Here is a 23,954-nt window from a genome sequence, read left to right on the forward strand (position 1 = left end):
CCCAAAAAGAAACTATAAAACTGGACCAAATTATCAAAAACAACCATTTAAGTGACCTGGAAATTGACTAACAGATTACAGCAAACTAAGAAGCATTTATTCATGAAAAACTATTCAAAAACATTATGCTAAGTGAAAGAAGCCAGGTGCAAAAGACTATATATACTATGATTTAATTTACATAAATTAACCAGAAAAGGCAGATTCCCAGTCACAGAAAGCAGTTCAGTTTTTGCATGGGGCTGGGAGCAGACCCAAGCACTGACTGCCAAAGTGCATGAAGAAACTTTCTGGGGTACTGGAGATGTTCTGAAACTGGTTTGTGTCAATTACTGGCAACTCTATCATGGAATTATACATTTGGAATGAGGAAGTTCATAGTATATAAATTGTAACTCAATAAAAGTGTTAAAATTAAAAATAAAAGATGAAGGATATCAGAGCTTCAGAGGAAAAAAAGACTACATCTCCCAAGCACGCAGAAAACATTCAATATAGTAAGAAAAATATCCAGGTTATTTTTATTATGGTAAGATGCTCATAACATAAAATTTACCATCTTAACCAATTTTAAGTGTACAGTAAAGGGATGTTAAGTGTATCCACAGTGTTATAGCACCATCACCACTATTCATCTCCAGAACTCTTTTTATTAAAAACTTTGCCCATCAAATAACGAATCTGTCTTTCCTCCCCTCACACCCTGGCAACCACCATTCTACTTTCTGTCTCTATGAATCTGACTACTCTAGGTACAATTTTTAAATTGTCTCATAAATATCAAAAATGAGGATTTCTTTTACAGCTTTTAAATACATTCATCAATGAATGTTAATGTTTTTAGGTGTGATAATGGTATTATCTCATTTATATTCTTGAACATTTTTTCCCTTTCATCCTACAGTTTGGATTTCTAAATTCTACTCGTATCTCAAGGCCCAGCTACTTGCCATTTCCACCACAAAAGCTCCCTCATCTCACAGACTGAAAGCTATGTCTGCCTTTCCTTTTTTCCATTTACCCTATCTGTTCACCTCTAAGGACACAATGGTATGTGACATATGTAAATATCATATCTTCCCTACTAGACCACAAGATTCTTGAGGTCTGATCTATCTCTGTCCTGTGTGGTACAATGTCTTAGACTCTGTCAGTGTCGTAGACTCATGCTTCTCAAAAGTGAGAGGTTCTCCACCCAACAACATCATCATTATCTGGGAACTTAGAAATACAAAGTCTCAGACCCCACTCTATTCTTAGTGAATCAAAGATTTGGAGTTCCTGTAATCTGTATTTTAACAAGCCCTTCAGGGGAATTGGATGAATATTAAAGTTTGAGAGTCACTGCTTTACACAGTCTCTCTATACAGTACTCTTTAAGTCATCTATAAAAATGAACACAGCTATACAATATAATAACTACTTGGAAGAAAGTTAATAGTACTGCTCAATGGGCAACTCTGTTGGGTCCTTCGGTAATCCAAGAAAAAGTATATAGATGTATAGGTCATGATCATTTCTAGAGAAAAGTACCTAAGGAGACTAATGGAGGGGGGTACTTAGAACAGCTGTAGCAGGGCCATTCATAATAGTGTCATTATGGAATGCCAATATTCCTGGGATGCTAGCCTGAATGAAGGTAATGATTTTCTGAAGGTCACTAGGGTCTAAATTCCATCTTAAATAAATACATTTTACATTGCAAGGTGACCCTGGAGAGATCTCAAATATAGTTTATTTTAGAGAAGGCAGATAAGTTTGTGGTAAAAGGATAATGACCATGCAGAAACATTAAAGGTCAATGTCTCCAAAATATATTTTTGCTTACTGCCACCTTATAAGTAACACAAGCTAAAGTCAAATATCTCTGAATGGTGTTGAATTGCCGTGAGCACTACAACTCAGCGACGAATGGTTCATTTTATGATAAGAAATATCTTGTGGTTATATAATATTTGATATGGTGAAACATATTGGAGAAAGTCTATCCTCTGTCCCACTAAGTAATACAGGTAGGGATTTACTGTCAATCAAAATCTCAGAAAACTTTAAATGAATCAGAATAAGAACATTCCAGAAAGAACTGGAAGTATTCAACTACAGAGATGAACTAAAAAACAAGGCAGCAGTATAAGGTTTGGGGACCAACTATAGTAGTAAAATATTTTTTGTAAAAAGTCATTAAGAGGAAGGATGTCATTAAGACAAGCAACTCATGCTAGGGTGGTTGGAGTTATGAAGATATCTCTGAGGAAACTGGGGAAATGGGAGGATCCTGGGTATAGGCCCCACAGATAGTGCATGGGATTCCAGTGAACCTCATATTGTACTTAATTTGCTTGGGTCAGGGATTCCATTGAGAATCCAGTGAAAATCGTGGCTTCTTCCAAGAGATACGTACAAGCACAAACATTTTGCATGCAATTTTAGGAAGTTCACTGACTCCTAAATAAATCAATTCATGTTATGCACTGCCTGGTGACTGAAAAGATTTGGCTAAGGTTAGACCCAAAAGCACAGACACATAAAGATTTTTTCCACTCCAAAAGTGCTTTTTCTTTTTTTTTTTTTTGAGATGGAGTTTCGCTTTTTTTGCCCAGGCTGGAGTGCAATGGCACGATCTCAGTTCACCGCAACCTCCACCTCCCGGGTTTAAGCGATTATCCTGCCTCAGCCTCTCGAGTAGCTGGGATTACAGGCATGCGCCACCATGCCTGGCTAATTTTTGTATTTTTAGTAGAGACGGGGTTTCTCCATGTTGGTCAGGCTGGTCTTGAACTCCCGACCTCAGGTGATCCACCCACCTCGGCCTCCCAAAGTGCTGGGATTACAGGCGTGAGCCACCGTGCCTGGCCCAAAAGTGCTTTTTCTAACATTGCAGAGTTCTGGTCCTTGAACACTTGGAGGGATCAAATGGAGAGTTCTACTATAACAGGAAGAAAAGGAGGTGATCCCATAAGGAACGGTGGCTGGCTATATAATTTCTGAAAACCATCTCCTAATGTGTAGGACATTTGGCTTGATTCCCAGATGCAATAGTGAACAATTCAGACTTGTCTCTGCTCTGTTGGAGTTGACAGTGACCAATTAAAACACTTAGATAACTAAATATTTAGTATGAAAAAGGGGGGGGCAGGATAGAGGAAAAAGGAGAGTGAGAGGTGGGAGGGGAAGAAGAAAAGAGAGGAGAGAACAGAGAGAGTAGGGAAGAGGTAGAGATGTCAGAATACAAAAGAGAAGCAACGTAAGAATTGTGTATAAGAGCAAAATTGTATCTCTTTACCCTACTTCTACTCTGATCGAGAATGTCAGAGCTTGAATTCAATTCCACATTTACAAACTATTTGGCAAAATAAGAATAACTAATATTAATTATAGCTAATTTTTTTTAGTATTTACCATGTGTCTTAAAAAAAGATAATAAAAAGGAGATCTAAAAGAAAGAATATGGAAACAGACCAGGCCTGCATCCATGGGAAAGAGTGGAATAATACAGACCCCCAAATAAAGCAAATGAAAAAAATGGCTTAAGGCAGAAGTTGAGAAAGTGGTACAAGGAGAGACCAACTCCACATAGGAGGTACAGGAGGGGTATAGAAACCTTGTTTCAAGGGAATGATGAATGAAGACAATGCTTCTAAAAATTGATGTGTATAGAAACCATGTGGAAAGCTTACTAGAACGCTTTCTGGATTTTATTTCCAAAATATCTCATTCTGTGATCTGGAGTGGGCCTGGAAATTGCATGCAGGTGGCAGGAGGTAGGTGGTCCACAGGTCACACTTTAGGAAAGAACTTCAAAAAGAGGATGAGCACAGGTGGATCTACCCTCTTTTGGATCTTGGTCTGGGTAGGTTGAATGTGACTGTGTTCCATCATTTGGTGAACTGATTTTGCACAGACCTTAAACTCTAACAACCTTGGCTTTGAAATGACCCAGCTTGTCAGGCAGGCTCTGTCATTGGAGGGAAGAGCTCCAACGGAAGATAATTAGTGTCAGAAAGAACCAACCTCTTGTATCTCCCTATTGCTGGGGCCCACATAGGATAGAGGAGCATCCCCACCCTAAACCATGGCAACTCGAGAGGCAGATGGCAGATGGAGGAGGACTAAATAAATGTGTAGAAAGAGATTTCCCACAGGAACAAATCATAAAATACATGTAAGTGCTGAGAAGCTGGAAGTAAATAGCTCACCAGTATAACGGATCAAGTGGTATTTTCACTTCTTTCATTTTTAAAATTTTGTGTGAATCACATCTTAATTTTAATTTTGCTGTATAGTTACATAAAATATTTACATGGTTTCAAAGTCATATCTGTAAAATAAGTATATTCAAAGAAGTCTGCTTTTTATCCCTGTTCCCTTCACTCTATTCTCTTCTTTCCTTTATAGAATTTTAAAATATATTTATTTTATATACAATAAATATATATAAAACAAATATATACTAAATAGAGGTGGGGTATTGCTTCGTTTCCCAAGCTGGTCTCAAGCTCCTGCCTTCAAGTGATCCTCCCGCCATGGCTTCCCAAAGTGCTGGGATTCCAGACGTGAGGCACCGCCTGGCCAAATTTTTTTTTAATTGTTGAATCTTCTATTCTATTTAATCTTAAGCAGATGTGTATGTGTGTGTGTGCATATATGTATATAACACATATGCACACACACGTATATAACATATATGCACACACATATAACATATATGCACACATATATAACATATGCACACACACACAAAGGGCTAATATATGTACATATACACATACACACATTTTGCATACATATTTCTATATGTATGTATACACATGCAGACACACGTACACATATATATACACACACAAATATATTAGCCCTTTCTAGAATACACATTATGTTTTCTCCACCTTAAATACACTTTCTTGACATTGCCACTATATAACATGATCTCTGTGGAGAAATGCATTTTGAGTTTGCACTAACCAAGTAAGATAGTTTTAAAACACAGGCTCTGTATAATTTAGTACTCATATCAACTTTGTTCAATAATTCATTCACTCAATAAATATTTACTAAATAACTATGATGGGCTCAGGGGCAGTTCCAGGTTTTGTGAAATCTAAAGCCCCTGTTATATGACTTTATATAGGCCCCTCTATAAAGCCCCTGTTATATAGGCCCTCTCTTTAATAAAAAGAAAATAAACTTGTGAATGCACTCTAAACTATCAGTAACAACTTGCCTTTTTTTTTTTGTTTGGACGGAGTCTCACTCTGTTGCTCAGGCTGGAGGGCAGTGGCATGATCTCAGCTCACTGCAACCTCCACCTCCCAGGTTTCACGTCATTCTCCTGCCTCAGCCTCTCGAGTAGCTGGGACTACAGGAGCCCACCACAATGCCTGGCTAATTTTTGTATTTTTTTTTTTTGGTGGAGATGAGGTTTCACCATGTTGGCCAGGCTGGTCTTGAACCCCTGACCTCAGGTGATCTGCCCACCTTGGCCTCCCAAAGTGCTGGGATTACAGGCGTGAGCCACTGTGCCCGGCCCAACCTATCATCTTAGGGGCCCATGCGAGCTTTTCCAGCTTCATGGGCAATTGGCTTCTACACGGGCCTGTTACAGGAACTGTGCTTGTGACTGGTGCACAAAATGGACAGGACCCCTTGTTTTATGGAGCTTATACTGTAGTGCAGGAGAGAGATACTAAATATATATGCTCGTCACAAATACATTATTATAAATTGTGTTTAAATCCCAGTTATGAGTTGAACTGTGTTCCCTCAAATTCATGTTGAAGTCCTAAGCCCCAGTACCTCCCAAAATGACTATGTTTGGATATAGGATCTTTAAAGGGGCGATTAAGTTAAAACGAGGTCATTAGTATCTTTCTTAATCCAATATGACTGGTATCCTTGTAAAAAGAGGAGATTAGAACACACCCATATAGCAAGAAGACCATGTGAAGACATAAAGAGTAGACAGTTACCTGCAAGCCAAGGACACAGGCTCAGAAGAAACCAATGCTACCAACGCCTTGATTTCAGACTCCTAGGTTCCTGTATTTCTGTTGTGTAAGTCACCCAGTCTGGTACTTTGTTATGGCAGCCCTAGCAGACTCATACAACTCCCTAGGAGAAAAGAGTGTTTGAGAGAAACCATTGTCAGAGGAGTGGTGAGGATACTGGTTAGAGAAGGCATCACTGACAGATGCATAGAAGCTAAGATGCGAAAAGACTAAAAATGATGAACTATGAGGAATAAGCAGATTAGTAGGTGCTGTTAAAGGGTGAAAAAAATCAAGGTGCTTTTGCTTCATTTAATGATCCCACAGTCTACAGAACCAGATAGCTCTCGGGAGACAATCCTTCTAAATTAACTACCATAGATGAAAGGCTAATCGCAGACTCTGAGGTGTTGAAGAGCAGGAAGTTTAATTTTTAATTGGAAGACAAAATGTATTTGATATCATTCACATTCTGATTTAAGGATAAGACATTTTTGAAGAAAATGAATATTATGAATTATGTAGATCAAACACTTTTTAGAAAAAGAATAAAGGGAAGTTATGCTCTTCTTCATGGCTTGTTAAAGAGATTATGGAAATTATAGAACCCGAATATGCAAAACAAAAAAAAGCCCGAAGCATAGACTCTAATTAGTCAAGGCTAATTCCTTATATGGATTGCCTTAGCACAACGATCTGAAGCCCCTTATACCACATTGGGACCACTTGAGAAGTATTTTAATAATACCAATGCCCAAATTCCATCACCAGAAATATAAATGATCTCAGGTGGGACACAGCAATGGCAATTTAAAAAGCACCCCAAAAGATGTTAATGGTCAGTCAATGCATTTATTCCAGGCAAGGTACCAATAGACACTGAAGCCCAGTAACAATGGTGCTGTTAAATGATGGGACACAAAATTCGAAGAGAAGTTCAAAGTGATAGTCATTGCCTGTGAAGGCCTCTACTGAAGTCTTTTGTCTTTACTTAGGCCATGGTAAGCCAAGACAAAAATCTGAATGATAAAATAACAAGGTTACCTAGATCCATCACTGGTCACCTTGTGAGGCTTAGTTGCTTTCCCACTAATCCTAGACACAATCCAGTTCTCTAAACCCAACATCTCTCTGACTTAGATCCATAGCCTCTTTGTGCTACCTTTCTGTTCATTCTCAGTCTACTCTGGTCCATAGTCCATGGTCCAGTCATAGTGCATAGTCCAGGACCACGGTCCTGGTCCATAGTCTAGTCATAGTCCACAGCTGTAGATTGTGGACCTATGACTTAGATCCACAGTCTCTTTGTGCTACCCCTCTGTTCATTCTCAGCGTTTGTTTGGTGCTTTCCACTTCTGCTTAACACTGTTCTCAACAAACCATTTTCCTGACTGGTCAAAAGCCCTTTGAAGTCTATTCCTATCTTTGTCACATGAATCATTCCCCATTCCTCTCAAGTATATTCTCTAGTTAATAAAAGATAAAATTTGATCCTAACACATTTCTATTAGCCAAATGACTTTCATTTCTGCTTTCTTGTCTTATAGTCAAAAAGCAACACATTTCTTTCCCTCTTCCATATATAGTCTATCATTCTCTTGGATAAAGAAAATTGAAGATTCTTATTTTAAATCAGTAATCAGAAAATAATCTGTTGTATCATATATTTTTCATACCCAGGTATTTATTCAACCATTTTCCTCAAAGACCCAACAAAATAGAGAGCCACAGCCTATCTTAAATTAAAATACAGCACTTTATGGGCTATTCGACATGCAATAAGTATTTGCAAAGTCTTTTCACCAAATATAGAAATTGCTAATGTCTGACTTTGGAGGAAATGAACTGTACAAAAAATTTCAAACAAACAAGATTCAACTGTTTACACAAAAGGGAGGTTGCATAAGAAATTCATTGTGTTTCTATCTGAATTTCCCCCTCAGATTGCCACAGATCAGCATGTACTTCACTCTTTGCCATCAATTAAAATCATAAATAGTTAAGTTTTTCAGCAGAGGAGGGCCGGTGTGCCCTCTCCACAGACGGTCAGCATCACATGTTGCCGTAATGGCTCAACACGCCACAAAGGCACAGTATAAAATGGTGGGAATCAGAGCACTTCAGCCCCAAGTGCTCTATGTTTAGAATTGCCTCTTTTTCAAGATGGATTTCCTTCACAGGAATAGACTGCTCATAATTCAGCATTTGCAGAAGGACTACCAAACTTACTACAATTTTCTAAATTTTATGTCCAATATTGGAGACCCCCGGAATATCTTTTTCATTTATTTTCCACTTTGGTTTCAACTTAATCAGACAGTTGGAACCAAGATGATATGGGTAGCAGTCATTAGGGATTGGTTCAATCTTATATTTAAATGGTAAGATTTCTCTTTTATTTCATTTTTCCTAAGATTTATCCTTATATTTGTGGCTTTGGCATAATGATCACATTTCAGATGTATATTGTTCCTCTTGGGAAATCTTTCAAACATACCAGTTAACTTGAAACACCAGATTCATAAGTAGAACTTTTAGAAAGCACAGAAATGTATACTTTTTTTTTTTTTGAGACAGAGTTTCGCTCTTGTTGCCCAGGCTGGAGTGCAATGGCGCGATCTCAGCTCACCACAACCTCTGCCTCCCAGGTTCAAGCAATTCTCCTGCCTCAGCCTCCTGAGTAGCTGGGATTACAGGCATGCGCCACCACACCAGGCTAATTGTGTCTTTTCAGTAGAGACGGGGTTTCTCCATGTTAGTCAGGCTGGTCTGTAACTCCCGACCTCAAGTAATCCACTGGCTTCAGCCTCCCAAAGTGCTGGGATTACAGGTGTGAGCCACCACACCGGGCCAGAAATGTTTTCTTTAATGACTTATAAGTAATTCCCATGCCCCTGTAACACATATTCTGTTATTAAGAATTACTTAAATGAGCAGCATGATAATGAACACATTGATAATTCCAGAGACCATTTTGATATTTCCAATCTAAGTATCCAAAGCACCCATAAGACATTCCCTGCAAGGGAAAAAAGCCCCCATGTTAGTGGGAAACCAGGGTGCCAAAATCCCAAATGACTACCACCTTTAATAATGAATAATGTGTGAGAGACCAGGACCTAAGTATTTTCAAAGTCTCTTAATCATGAACTTTCACAATTAACCCTGTGCTTGAGTCATGTTTTATAGGAAAGAATTGCTAATCTCCAATTAAATAATAGCTGTGTATTTAAATATATATGCATGTTCATAATTCTTTAAATACAGGATATTATTTGGTCATCTACCTTACTGGTGGGTCCAGGAAACTCAGATTTACCCAAATCACTCAAGTCCATGCCTTGAACAGTTCCCTACTACATGCGAAACAGGTCCAGGTAAGCTATTATGGCAGCCTCCAGTTACTGAAGATCTTCCAACAGAGAATCATTACACAGGGTTATCATCTAGTAACTGATATTATATATGGTAGTAAAGAAAATTTCATGAGTGAGGATACTAAAACTTCATAACAATCAAAATTAATAATGAGAAAGCAAAGCAAAAAAAAAAAAAAGACACCTCAAATTCCATTTTGTTATTTATGAAAGGGTAGATTGGGAGAAAACTCCCCAAATGATTAAATATTTAGTGTTTACTTTTCAGAAGAATGTAATGGCTTGATACTAAAACAAGAAACAGTTAACTAGAACAAATTATCAAGGAACTAGACTAAGATCTTAGAAATGTTGGTTTATCTGCTGCTAAGCAACTTTCAAAGTTATTATAGGTCTTCTGAGAATCTCATGAATGAGGGAGTAGACAAGTCTTCTGTAAGAAAGGTAAGGACTTCTCAATGTTACTATAGCCAGTAAAGACTATTTCTAACCCTAGAACAATCTCTTTAAAACGTATTTTTTTTCTCTGTACCCAAGTAGGCTTCTTGGGCCACTTCTTTTTTATTCTAATTAAGATTCTGTATGAGTATAAAATCTTTATTGTGATACTTGATTATAATCCTGTTTTAAAAAGTTTTTTGAAACATATATTTAAAAAGTACATGTTTTAATTTATACGAATGTGTTATATTGTACCTCATCATTTTACATAGCATAACATTCTTGCCAATTGACATCCTTTGAAACTAACTCTGAGTAGAGTTAAGGGTAGTAGAGAATGTGTAAATTCCTAATGAGTTTTCTGAATATGTCTCTTTTGTTCACATAAAAGTATACATACATCTGTTATATCGCTTTTTACACTAAATGATATAACTAATTATTTATATATCCAATCGCCTAGACCGGGCATTCCATCAGGGGAGGGATGATGCATATTTTATCTTTGTGAAACCAAAGTGTGATAAATGGATGAATGGTTGGATGGATAACATTTGAGACCACTGAAATATTATCGTGGTCAATTCCAGCCCTTTCTGGCATGTGTTCCACCTTATAAGACATTTTCTGGAAAGAGAGAGAGAAAAGAAAGAAAGACTGCATCTCTCTGGGAGATAGATGTCCAATTCATTTAGGCATAGTTTTTAAAAGGCTCTGAAATTTTCTGCAGATAAGAAATAGGTCTGCCTTTGTTTAACAAATAAGAGACAGGTATTTAATTTGAATAAACTACTAGGTGAAAAATCGGGGAGGACATTTAAGTAAAGTGATTAATAAAAAATTCAGTAGCATGGAAAAGGCATTCTGGAAGTAGAAAGGCTACTGTCTGCAGGCTTTTTCTGCTAGGATTAATGCCCTCTTTACAGCTTCTCCTCATCCTCTATTTTAAAACAAAGGTTCTCACTGCAGTGGCCACAAGATAGGCAGAGAAGTAACTGCTAGTACACAGCAGTCATTTATAAATCAATCAGCAAATCACAGGCATAGCAATGATATCGTTTAGAGTTTGACTTCTCAGCCCAAGGAAAATAAGCCAATTGAAGATCGAATACAAGCATTAGAGTGGTGCAAAAGTAACTGCGGTTTTGCCATTACTTTCAACGGTAAAAACCGCAGTTACTTTTGCATTAACCTAATACTTTTTCTTGTCAATTAAAAACAATTAAATGTTGAAGAATTAGTAGGGTTGTGGCGGATTTGGGTGCAACAGACTGAGTTCTTAATGAGCCTTGAGTATATTGATTTCTGGAATTGAATGAATCTGAAAATCTGGGAAAAAATTTTTTGAGACAGTGTTTCTCAGGCTCAATTTAACTCAATTTTTCTTATTTCTATCCACTTCTAAACATTATATTTAGCCTGTGTCTTGTGGTTTTTTTCTGAGTTACTCATAATTTTCATGGTGAATATGCTATCCTATTATTCATTTCTTATCTTGATAGTTAACCACTTTTCAAATGGACGGACACTTTGTTGTTGCAGGAAGTCCATTTGGCCATGCAATGGGTTCGTCCTGTGTCTGGTATGTCATGGTAACCGCTGCCCTGAGCCACACTATCTGTGGGATGGATAAGTTCTCTATCACTCTGCACAGGTCAGCCTTGTTGCAGTTTCTGTAACACTGGAATACAACAGTTTTTAATACAGAAAGTCTCGTCTAAAAATTAATTTTAGTGCAGTTTTAGTCAATGAATAAAATGTGCTTATTCTATTCTTTCATAGACAAAATAACAAAATGAATAGAAAACTAATATTTTCCTTTAAGATAATAGCCTAATTAGCTCATAGCTATTTCCGCTTTTCAAGTTGGAAATGTTTAACTGATTAAAGACTTACTAAATGTGCCTCTGGGTTTCCAAAATGCAATAATTATTTTGATAACTCATAAATACGTCATCTAAAATTATACAGCATGAGGAAACATTTTTGCATGCACATTCCCTTGCTTTAAAATTAACAGGAAGTTTTGAGAATCATCATTCTTCTTGACTGCATCAGTTTATTTAGTAAAATTATGCTTCCTTCTTTGAATAGCCAATGCTTTTGATTTCAGTAACATATTCCAGCTCTAAAGAGTACACAAACTTTTTAATTAAAAACATTCTAGAAGCAAACTTAAATTTGAATGTTAGTAGATTTAATGTTAGTGGGTTTCTTAATGTTTAGAAAAGTCTAGAACTTTAAGGTTACTCACAGTTGTTTAGAAATTGGGTTGTTTCCTTCTCTTCTTTCCTGAAATACTTTGTCATTAAAACAATCCTGAGTACCAATTTAGCCATAAATTAGGCAACTTGAAATTAGATTTGCAAGTTAACTTTAAAAAAATACTATAACATATACCATGATTAAAAAGTTTTCTAGGCTGGGCGCGGTGGCTCATGCCTGTAATCCCAGCGCTTTGGGAGGCCGAGGCGGGCGGATCACCAGGTCAAGATATCGAGACCATCCTGGCTAACACCGTGAAACCCCATCTCAACTAAAAGATACAAAAAACTAGCCGGGCGTAGTGGAGGGCACCTGTAGTCCCAGCTACTCAGGAGGCTGAGGCAGGAGAATGGCGTGAACCCCGGGGGCGGAGCTTGCAGTAAGCCGAGACCGTGCCACTGCACTCCAGCCTGGGGCACAGAGCAAGACTCCGTCTCAAAAAAAAAAAAAAGTTTTCTAAAATAAAAAAATTTCAAGATCTATGACATATTCCACTTTTTAGATTAGTATTGGATAATATAAAAAACAAACAACTAAAGGAATTTTGGTATCTTAAAAGTTTATTCTAATGAGACTGACCTGTATGCCTTAATGTATTTATTACCCAACCCAAAACAACAATAGTAAAAAGGTGTTATAATGTAAAAAAGTTAGCATTTTCTATTCACAGACAATTTTCAAAGTAGGAATCTAGGTCAGTTTCACCTTTTATCTATACTGTATTCCTGCCTCCAATGACCAAACCTGAAAAAATATTTCTTCTAAGAAAATAATTTTCATAACTCCTTTTTAATTTTTATAACTGCAGTATTTTCTTCATCTATAGAATTTTACTGAGTGTGTGCTTCTTACTTTTACATTACCAAATTCTTGTTTATTCTTCTTCCACACTGATATCCTGCTTACTTCTTTCAAAGCCTCATTTCTCTGTGTTCCTTAGCATTTATATAACCAAACTTCAGTCTGATTATCAGGAACAAACCATTCAATGCTGTTTCTAATCCAAAGCATACAACCTATAGGTCAATTCCCCTGTTCTCTATTTTCTGTGTCTCAAAAACAAAACAAAACAAAAAAACAAAAAACAAGAAACAAGGACTTTTGAACATCCACGAAATTAAACCTAATGAAAATTAGCCTCAGATGGAATGCTCATGTGCTTTTCATCTGCATGGTAGCTGCTTTTCTACTGAGTTTTCCTCAAGCAAAGAAAGGTTGAGAGAGGAGGCAGATAGGGCAGGGCGTGAAAATATATATGGTTCATTCTTGATCAATCTGGATATTAGTAATTCCCCCAAACTTGAATTTCTCCTATTCCATTAAAACAATTATTCTTATTTCATAGAGGTCAAATTGACTTCCTTTTTAACATTTGTTAAATCTCAGCAATGCATTAAATTTAATGCATTGAGAAATGTAGAAATCTCTGTTAAAACTTTTCAAATCCTATGGAGTATGTGGAAACAATGTTTTGAAAAAAAGATTCTAGAATCATGATGCTATGTCACAGTTAGAAGATTCTTCTGAGAAGGATCATCTGATGTCACCCCCTCTAATTTTAGAAGTGATACAGTTTCTTTGCTTTTTACGCTTGTATCTATTCTTCCATCGTAGACTGACCTGGTCATTTCTTTGGAGTGTTTTTTGGTTGATTCAAATCAGTGTCTGCATCTCCAGAGTATTCACAGCAACACATTTTCCTCATCAAGTTATTCCTGCAGTAATTGGTGGTAAATAGGATCACTTATCCTTAGTTGTGTCCTTTGAAAGCTTTAGCTTCATTTGTTTAAGGGTATCAGATTCTCCCCGGTAATCAACTTTACAATTTCAGAGGTAATTCTGTGAAGCCACTGATACTAAATGCTACCCTGGGAGCTGATATGGTGCAACACACCTCTCATAGCCTCTATGTACAAAGTGGCACAGTCTCAGTGGCATAAATGCACAAATTGCTTCATGAGATGGGCTTTTCTGAAGTGAAATTAGAGCTAAGTCTAACTCCCAAACCATCACTTCAAACAGTGTGCTTGAGTCTCGTGTCGGGGAACTTAATGACTCTGAGACCTGCACACTGTGCTATTCTCTCTGAAACATGTGAAGTGACTATTACATGATTACGGACTTCATTGAGTAGCTGCTTTGTATTCCTGAAGCAGTGTTCACCATGACTCAGTTTCCACTGTTCAGCACCACGTTACGTTTCAAAGGTTAATTGCCTATGGCAATTGAAATGTTAATTGCAAGTACCTAGATCAGTGCTGTCTAAAAAGTGGGTTGTCAGTGCCACCAACTCCAGAACAATCCTTCTGGACTAGTATGAATAATGAAAACACCGTGGGCAAACTTGCATTTTTAGTTACTGCCTAAAAAAGGCTTTAGAAAATGGATAGAACCTCTGTGTCTAAAGCACCTTGTCATTGAAAACGTGGCAAATTCTTTAATGCAGAGACGAATGATCCTCGAGGGGCTCAAGGGCACACAGTCATCGTCAGTGTCTCTCTCCAATCCTCAGGCATGCTGGTGGCAGAGGCCTTTGAACACACTCCAGGCATCCAAACGGCCAGCCTGGGCACATACCTGAAGACCAATCTCTTCCTCTTCCTGTTTGCACTTGGCTTTTACCTGCTTCTTAGACTGCTCAACATTGACCTACTATGGTCCGTGCCCATAGCCAAAATGTGGTGTGCCAACCCCGACTGGATCCACATTGACACCACGCCTTTGGCTGGACTCGTGAGAAACCTTGGGGTCCTCTTTGGCTTGGGCTTTGCAGTCAACTTGGAGATGTTCCTCCTGAGCTGCCGAGGTGGAAATAGCTACACGCTGAGCTTATGGTTGCTCTGTGCCTTGACCTCATTGACCACACTACTTCTCTACCATTTCCTCCGGATCCCGACTCAGGAAGAGCATTTATTTTATGTGCTGTCTTTTTGTAAAAGTGCATCCATTCCCCTAACTGTGGTTACTTTCATTCCCTACTGTGTTCATATGTTAATGAAACAAAACGGAAAGAAGATCCAGTAGAGTGGTGCCTAGAGTTGGTGCTCAGTGTCACAGATCACCCTTCTCCATCCACCAGTAGAGCCACAGAGTAGGCATAGACCAGAAGCTTGTAATCCGACATCACAGAATAGCAGCAGAGGCCCCATTCCCCATAGAGATGTTTAGTTTGGGCTTTGCACTGGTCTTTTTTTTTTTTTTTTCAATTCTTCAGTTACCAATATTTAAAAACAAAAATATTTGACATAAAAATCAGAAGTTGTGTAGTTTTTTGAAAAATCTGATAGTATGACAACACACAGCCTGCATTCCCAGCTGGAGACAACTGACCAAAGCTGCATACTAACAGTCCCCAGTAGGAGGCAAGGACTCTCTATTTTCTCACAGTCTTCAGCATCCCAGGAGGAACCCCAGTATGATTCCTTTATCTTCTTAAGGCCAGGCTGCATCTGATTCCTGTTGGCATTTTAGTGGGGAACACAGCCATATCCAATCTCAGTTTTCAGTTGAGGAAGTGGAAGCCTATTTAGGTAAAAGAACTTGCCTGGAGTCACATCATCTTCAGAGCAGGAATTAGAACCCAAGGCTTCTGACACATATCCCTATTGCACTGTGTGTTTGAGTGTGCGCACATGCACATGCTTTTTTTGTTGTTGTTGTTTTTCCTTTGTAGAGCCAGGGACTTGCTCTGTTGCCCAGGCTGGAGTGCAGTGGTAGATAATGGCTCACTGCAGCCTCACATTCCTGGCTCAAGTGATCCTCCCTCCTCAGCCTCCCAATTAGCTAAGACTACAGGTGTGCACCACCATGCCTGGCTAATTTTTGAGTATTTTTTTTAGAACCAACGTCTAAATATTTGCCCAGTGTCTAAATATTTGCCCAGGCTGGTCTTGAACTCCTGGCCTCCAGTGATCTCCCATCTCAGCCTCCCACAATGCTGGGATTGCAGGCTTGAGCCATTGTATTAGTAGTTGGCCTACACTGTCTTTTGTTTCTTCATTTACAAAAGGTAAAAATCAGTAAGAATGAATGCTTTCATTTAGATTCTATGATGACTGCCATGTAAATCAGCTACCTTTTCAGAAATGACATTGAAAGACTGCATCCTCTTTGACTTACACCCCACACATACATGCAGGGTCTAGGTGGGGCCAACGATGGCTCCAGATATATATACACATGGGTCCAGGGGTGACAGAACAGGCCAGGCTACTGTATGGACTTGAACCTCTACTTCACTTCTGGTCTCTGTTTTATAGTAGTGCTCACCAATACTTCAATAAATTCTGCTGAACTTACTCTAATAGAACATTATTCAACCCCCAAAGACTTATCTCTTCACTATGACATCTGCAGAGTTTATTTTTAGGAGCCAGTCTTTCAAAACCGGAGAAATTAGGTGCCTTCCTCAAAGTTGTGCTCCAACCCAGGCCAACTATTAAACGCTTGCATCTGTTAACTGGATTAGTCTGTATGTATACTGAACTGTGATGAAAATCTATAGCTTTGTTTTAGAAAATTATTTAGAAAATTATTATTGATGGACTATTAATATTATATTAACAATTCTCAGTAAGTGTGTTTTTTCCTCATTGAATCTAGGAATGCTGGACTTTAAGTTGATAATTGTGTCGTTTCAATCAAGTACAAGGATTTTGAGGCAGATTTTACTAGATATCTTAGTAATCCCCCACAATGTTTTATGTAACTCTTCTCAGAATATCAATACATTAATTATTTTAGATGACATATTAAATACTCTATGAATATTAACGAAAATAAGGCAGTTGAAGTGACTGTTTAACAAGATAGTAGCTGAGTATAACAAACCTCAAAAAATCAAAGTATTAATTACCCCTTTCTAAGTATATGTATAGAGTATATGTCATTGCTTTTACAAAACACACTTAATAGCTTTCTTTATAAAAGGCAACTGAACTTTCTAAAAGGTAACTGAACTGAACTTGATATTAGTGGTTCAGTGATTCCAAAGCAAAAAGCTGAGGGATTAAGAAAGAATAGCTTAAGAATGAAATTTGTCTCATGTTGTTGGGACACTTGGGATGAAAGAAGTAGAGAAGAATGATTCTTCAGGTGATGACCCTTGTTCATTGGTTCAATCCCACCCTATGCCCCACCATGTTGTACCTTTAGATGCCTTCACATTTCATGATGCATTTGTGTCATTACATCTTCCACACGTCAGAGATCTCATTCCTGTTTAAAAGCCCTTTGTCAAATTTCACATAAAATAATGTTAGTCTTGAAGGATTCTGGTACATCCCCTCCATCCTAGTACAATCTCAGCCTGCTTTCACCAAGGCCTGGGGAAACTGCGGCATCCATAGCCTGGGAATTCTGCTGCAATGATTGACTCTACCATAAATCCCTTCTCCATTTCCATGGAAAAGCTATCTTCAGCCACCCCACGGTGCTGTCCGTTGGGCAACACATTACCCTCAGAGGGGGATTGGGATGAGGTGTGGGCTTGTTTTCTATAATTAATCCCCAAGAACTCTGCCCCTATCTTCCATAAAGCCCCAGAGTCCCCATGAGAGTAGATTTCCCTCTTTATCTAGCTGAAGTCTCCTGGAGGGATCCATATGGTGGTAAATTGCTTTTGCAATTGAAACTGCTTAGGCAGCAAGAGGAACCATTTTTCATAGCCTTGGAGAAAATGCCTGCCCTTAATAATGATGGAAAAGGCTCTTCTGTTTCCAATTTATTTGTCAGAAGTAAGTGGAATTGAGCTCATTAAATATTGTTATTATAACCATATATTCAAAATGTCTACATATCTACATATTCAGGAGAAAAATGTCAATACCATGAGCTTTTAGGATGAGAAAATCTAGATAAGTGATTCAAGAAACTGTCCAATCAAACCTACATTTGGAAAGAAATGCAAAATAATTTATTATTGCTGAAACTAGCTATCAGGAAGAATATTAGTGCCTTTCCTTTGACAACCTATTGATTGGACATCTGCCTAAGAAGGTTAAGTTGGTGCCTTCTTTAGACATATTTCATTACACAACAGATGGTGATTAAAAGAATTGTTATAAGATGTCCTTGATACTAAAAGTCATATCTCGAAATGCTTTACATTTTTTCAAATTTTTAAAATAAATTCAAGATCAAATGGTACACACATACAAAAATCTTGGTGTGAGAAAGTCAAAAGACTTGGTTCTAAAAATGATATTCTTTTCTTAAGTATTTTAAAACTGTATATTCCAGCACTCTTCAGCTGAACTTTTTACAGTGCTGGAGATGTTCTCTGTGCTGTCCAATGTAGTAGCCACTGGCCACAGATGTTTATTGAGCTCTTGAAATGTAGCTGATGCAACTGAGGAAATGCATTTTTTTTTGAGATGGAGTCTTGCTCTGTTGCCCAGGCTGGAGTTCAGTGGCGCAATCTCAGCTCACTGCAAGCTCCCACTCCTGGGTTCATGCCATCCGCATCCCGAGTAGCTGGGACTACAGGCGCCCGCACCATGCCCAGCTAAATTTTTTGTATTTTTAGTAGAGACGGGGTTTCTCCGTGTTTGCCAGGATAGTCTCGATCTCCTGACCTTGTGATCCACCCGCCTTGGCCTCCCAAAGTGCTGGGATTACAGGTGTGAGCCACTGCGAAATGAAAAATGAAATGCATTTTTAACTTTCATTTACTTTTAATTAATTTACATTTAAATAGCCATGTGTGTCTAGTGGCTACTGAATTGGACAGCACAAATCAAGTCTCACATTGCTTTTCCTTGAAAATAAAACCGAAGTATTTTGTGTATTGTCACTTGTGCCGTGTTCCTGTGAGACAACATGAATCAGCCTTAACGACTCTAAGAAGTTAACAGATATTGCTGCATTTTCCAAAGGGATCCTCTGCAGACCTGGATTCTCTCTCTGCAGCTCCCTTCTCTCTCACTCTCTCCTGTGAGCTGTAGCCACCTTGGTGTCCCTGAACTCTCAGCTCTGCTGCCTGGAATCAGAGTCTGGGTTTGCCCTCCCTGAACCATGTTCCAGAAACCCTCTAAGGTCCACAATACTAGGGGGGAGCTTTACCCAGTCCATGACCACATTCTGGATGGCTGGATGGCTTTCTGACGAAGCCTCCCTGCTTTTCTAGGTCCAGCATACATGAATGCCCAACACCTGTACGTCTGTGGCTATTTAGAAACTCTTCCAAAAAGGACCACTTGTGTCCAGTTGCCCCTGAGGATTTTGCCCTCATTGATGGGCTGTCCTGGCCACTTTGGAAATGGCAAATAGCTTCTAGGACGAATTCCTAGATCTCAATATTACCAGGAAACTAAAATGGGAGTCTAGCTTTTCCCCTCCCCTTACTTCGAATGCTTTCAGATGGTGTTTCACTCTGAAGGTAATGTGGAGGCATTTGCCAATTGTTAAAAGTCTGTTTTTTTTTAAAGTTAACAGTAGAAAAGATCTATAAGAAGCAACGACTCCAGAAACTTCTGCCAAATGACAGAAATTCATGAGAAGATTCTAAGACTTAGAAGTGCTTCCTTTTCAGCTCTGTAAAGTACAAATGCAGTTTATGTCAAATTTGAGGCAGGTTTGGTGTGGAGTACTAATTACTGTCTGCTATCCTTTGAGGGAGATCACAGTAATGACTCAGATGAAATCACTTCTCATTTCTTTGGCAGCATAGAAGTAATTGCTCTAAAGGAGGGAAGAAGCTTCAAAGATTAAGGTTATAAAGGTTAGCATAAAACCGATTGTCTTCTGTTTTGAATTTTTTAATTTCTTAGCGTTTTTCTTTTTTCTAATGTTTTGCCGTTTGATTTCTGAAGAGAATCTGTCCTCAGTTCAAAAACCATGGTATTTCCCCAAAGAACAATATGTTCTGAAGGAGCTGCCAGGACAGGGGCAGGTAATGAGTGAAGGCAGCAGCTGCGGTCCCGCCGAGCGGGACTCCTGACACACGCGGGAAGCGCGGGGAGGGAGGGAGGCGCTGGCAGCACAGCAGCCCGTTTCCGGCGCTGGCCAAGAGGAAACTGAAGCGGCTTCCCTGGGAGGATCAGGGTGCCCTGCAGGGGGAGCAGGTCATATGTGTGCCTGGAAAAGAAACCCAGCGCTACGAAGACAAAGAAGAGCTTCTCTCCTCTCGCACTCACCTACCCCTGTGCATCAACTGAGCCGATCACACTCTAATTCCTGTTCAAAGGGTTGGCTTTTTCCAGGATTCAGGCTTTGTCTGACGAACAGCATGGACCGGATTGTCCTCTGTACTCATACATACATCCTGCTGCTAATGGAAGATGGGCATTATCTTCCACCCGCCCCCGCCCCTTGCCTCCAGGCTCAGTAATTCTGCATCAAAAACATTTCTATATAATCATTCCTTTTTTAACAATTGTTCAAATAAAAAAATGGTAGAGCTCTTGCTATATTTCTAGGTGAAAACTGCATTGACTTAACAAAGGAAAAATAAATGTTTCTGTCTGAGTTTTGGAGGGGTGTGTGTGTGTGTGTGTGTCTTATTCTCTTAGCTTTGGAATGCTGATGCCCTGCCCAACCTGGTCAAGCAAGAGGCTGCGCCACAGGTCCACACGTGGATCCCAGACGTGAGTAGGCAGGTGCCAGGAAATTCAAAGGCAGATGGTTGTACAAAGGCCTTCGTGGAGTTTAGCAAGCAGCATCCTGGACTGGAATAACCAGAACTACATTCTAGTCTGGCCCTACGTCTAACCACTAAAACTTCAGAAGGCCGTTTACTGTTGGTGGCCTTAGTTTGCCAAGTTCTCAACTGAGGAGTTTAGTATGGGGTTAAAATGGAAGGTTCATTCAGGGTGTGATATTCTGCAACTCTGAGGGTCTCATTCAGTCCAACATACTATACTTTGGCTCTCCAACCAGCTCCTCTATTTTGTTTGCTCTTTGTGAGGCACTATTTCCATGGAAGACTTTCAGATGTATTGTTAATTTTTCTGTGAAGTGGAGCAAGAAAATGATAAGGAAGACCCTGGCTAATGTGTTTTGATACTGTTTTAATTTTAGTTACATGCAATGAACAAGGCTATAAATTCTACAAGGCACTCCGTTTTGAAATGTGCTACTTTATTAAACAATTTTGGATTGATCAGTCTTTTAAACATTTGATTCCAATTATAGTCTGAATTTTATAGCAATAAAAAAGTACATGGAGATATAATTTAACTGATGTTATGGGGCAAAATTATTAACATGAGAATAGCCATAGACTTCCTGCTACCCTGTCTTGCAAGAGACATCCCATAATTAAATTCCAATTCCAGTTCCCCTTTCTCAACATCCTAAAGAAGAAATTCTTGCTGGAAGAGATACTAAGCAGATCATATAATAATAGGCTGAGTGAGAAGAAAGGAAGGAGAGGGCAATTTGGCTTTGTGGGAGGTAAGTTTGGAGAGCTTACATGACTGAGCTGAGTGAGAAAAGTGACTAGAGTTTTGACATAGCATTTTAGTAAGTTTGTTGTGGAGTAATTACGGATCTCTCAAAGACATAAAGATAAAATTTACTTTTTAATTTTTTTATGGCTGTTGAAATGTGCTTCCTGAATGAAATGCAACTCTGACACCAAGTTATATGACACCGAGCTTTTTGAGGATGAACAAAATTAGAAATCCAGATCCAAAAAGCTTCTAAAATCTTCTCGGGCTTAACTAGGGCCCTTTCTGTCCATGCTTGTCTTTTAACTCGCCCACCCACCAGACCAGAATGTATTAAATGCCTTCAGCTGCTGGAGATGCAAGGGTGAGTTCAATATAGGCTCTTCCTGGGGGAGGCCTCCATTGATTTTGGGCTCGCTTGCAACAGCTCTGGGTGAATTCCAGAGATACCTCTGGCCTGTGGGCTTGAAGAATTGGTTTGTGACTATTTCCAGCTATAAATTAACTGGTAACTTTACTCCCCATTTCTTCTAACCCATCCTTTTCCAAATTCATCCTCCTCTTGAACCACTTTTTTCCCCACCTCTGGCATATCCTGTCAATGGGGTCTAGATTGTTCCCAGTCTAACATCAATTTTATTCCGTGAAAGGATGAGAAAGCATACTCAAAAAACACTAAGTGCTTAAGTAAAAGCTTCCTTCATTCAAAGCAGGGCATGTGCAATGTTCCAGGAAAGAATGAGCTGTGAGGATACCCATCCAGTCACATCATCTTTCCATGGCAGTGATACTAGGTAAAAAAGACTGATTAATTCCTTCTTTCACTGAATATTTTTGGAATATCTCTAGATATAATGATCATATTTGAAGATCATTTAAGCATGCGTTAATACTTCAACACTGCATTATTTTCTTTATACTTACATTTCAGGATTTTTATTAATAAAGATCTATCAACTGAGATTGTATTAATTTTTAATTAACAGCAATGACAACAACCAACACAATTACAAAAAACTACTTCAGTGGCTTAAACAAGTGAGAGGTGTCTTTTTCTCCTGTAACAAGATGGATGAAGGTAGGCAACCCAGGCTGGAGTAGCTGCACAAAGGATGTTCAGGAATCAGGTTGAGTATCTTCCTGCTCTGCCATCTGTGGTGTGTGGCTTTTGTTCAAGTGATCACAGCATGGCTGCTGTGCATTCAGGAAAGAAGAAAGGGGGAAGAGACTAAGGTTTTCTTTTACCCAGGCTTTATTCAGAAAGGGACAGCCTGCATAGGGCCTTGTGCCTATATTCATTGACAAGACAATGTCACCTGGCCTTCATCTAGCTGCAAGGGAGTCTAGGAAGGTAACTATTTTGCTTTCCAGCCTCTGTAATAGAGGAAAGCAAAAGAAAAGGGTGTCGGATTGGGTGGCAAGAGAGACAACACCTGCCATAGTGACTTATCACATACATAACAATGAATGCAACACACAGCTGCATCTCTCCCTGCAGCCTGCCAAATTATTTTGCAGTAACATGCTAAAACCATGAAGGCAAAATGCTTTATGAACATTATCAGGAGATATATTTCAATGACTAAATTTTCTCCTTCCAAGAAATGTTATTGAAACACTGCTCATTTCTTACTTTGATCCTATACTTGAGATATGAAAAAGAAACCAACTACCACAAAGGTTTTATCTTTTTTGGTAATCTTTTATAATAATCATAGGCACTTGTTCTCTGTCACCCTTAGCAAACATTTCCATTTCTATCTCCAGCTCTTCTGCTATCTCCAGCTCTTCTGTTCTCACATTTATTTTGTATTTGCAAGCAGGAGCTGTACCTGAATTACAGGAAGGAGGAAATTGCCAATTCACCAGCTGGCTCTGTATTTTTTCTTTTTATATAACACATTTTGTCCTGACTCCGATTCATTGGGTTGAGTAGTTGCATTCGGATAGCAACATGCCAATCATGTGTATCCTGATTACTCATTATGAGCCTTAGGATACCATACAACTTGCTAATGAGCACATTATAATGCTGGCCAGTGCTAATTAGATGATAATCATGTGCATTGCTTTATTTACAGTCTGCTATTTAAATTAATTGGGTATTTAATTGAACACAGTGTGAAAGAAATTGGAAATGGGTTTAGAGGTTCACTGAAGTTACTTTCACCTGCCGCCTCATATGCAGGTGAGATTATTTACTTGATCTGTAAATTTAGAGCAAATCCAAGTGGACATAGTGCTCACTTTATGATGGTACACATGCATATGTAAATTTCTCTCCAAGTGTATTTGAAAACAACCAAATTCTTAATTTTGTATATCCTCTAACATCCTTTTGTACCTTGATTACAGGGAGATTTTGCATGCATAAGAAATATTTAATAAATCAAATCCTTAGTTGGAAATATGAGGTGGGATCCTAAACCAACATGATGAAAATGTTCTGATATTTTCTTAGGATAGGCAACTTATATTTAATTATTGAATAAATATAT

General features: G+C 38.6%; 2 protein-coding genes across 3 annotated transcripts in view; one reads left to right on the forward strand and one right to left on the reverse strand.

The window, feature by feature from the left end:
• The window catches only part of SPC25 (SPC25, NDC80 kinetochore complex component), a 40,911-nt gene extending 20,627 nt beyond the window's left edge, over positions 1 to 20,284 (reverse strand). The window contains exon 1 of the mRNA XM_011960597.1: positions 20,207 to 20,284. The gene's annotated coding sequence lies outside the window, so the exon portion shown is untranslated. The remainder of the gene's footprint in view (positions 1 to 20,206) is intronic.
• On the forward strand, positions 8,057 to 17,040 carry G6PC2 (glucose-6-phosphatase, catalytic, 2). 2 transcript variants are annotated; one of them, XM_011960595.1, is made up of 5 exons: positions 8,057 to 8,365; positions 9,252 to 9,361; positions 11,345 to 11,456; positions 13,682 to 13,797; positions 14,580 to 17,040. In XM_011960595.1, exons 1-5 carry the CDS (start codon positions 8,148 to 8,150, stop codon positions 15,089 to 15,091), a joined length of 1,068 nt encoding a protein of 355 aa, XP_011815985.1. In that variant the 5' UTR covers positions 8,057 to 8,147; the 3' UTR covers positions 15,092 to 17,040. The 2 variants fall into 2 exon arrangements, with proteins under 2 accessions (XP_011815985.1, XP_011815986.1); XM_011960596.1 differs by lacking the exon at positions 13,682 to 13,797 and having other exon boundaries at positions 8,107 to 8,365; positions 14,580 to 14,743.
• Positions 20,285 to 23,954: the final 3,670 nt, after the last annotated feature.

Source organism: Colobus angolensis, unplaced genomic scaffold, assembly GCF_000951035.1.
Source record: "Colobus angolensis palliatus isolate OR3802 unplaced genomic scaffold, Cang.pa_1.0 Scaffold517, whole genome shotgun sequence".
Lineage (NCBI taxonomy): Eukaryota > Metazoa > Chordata > Mammalia > Primates > Cercopithecidae > Colobus > Colobus angolensis.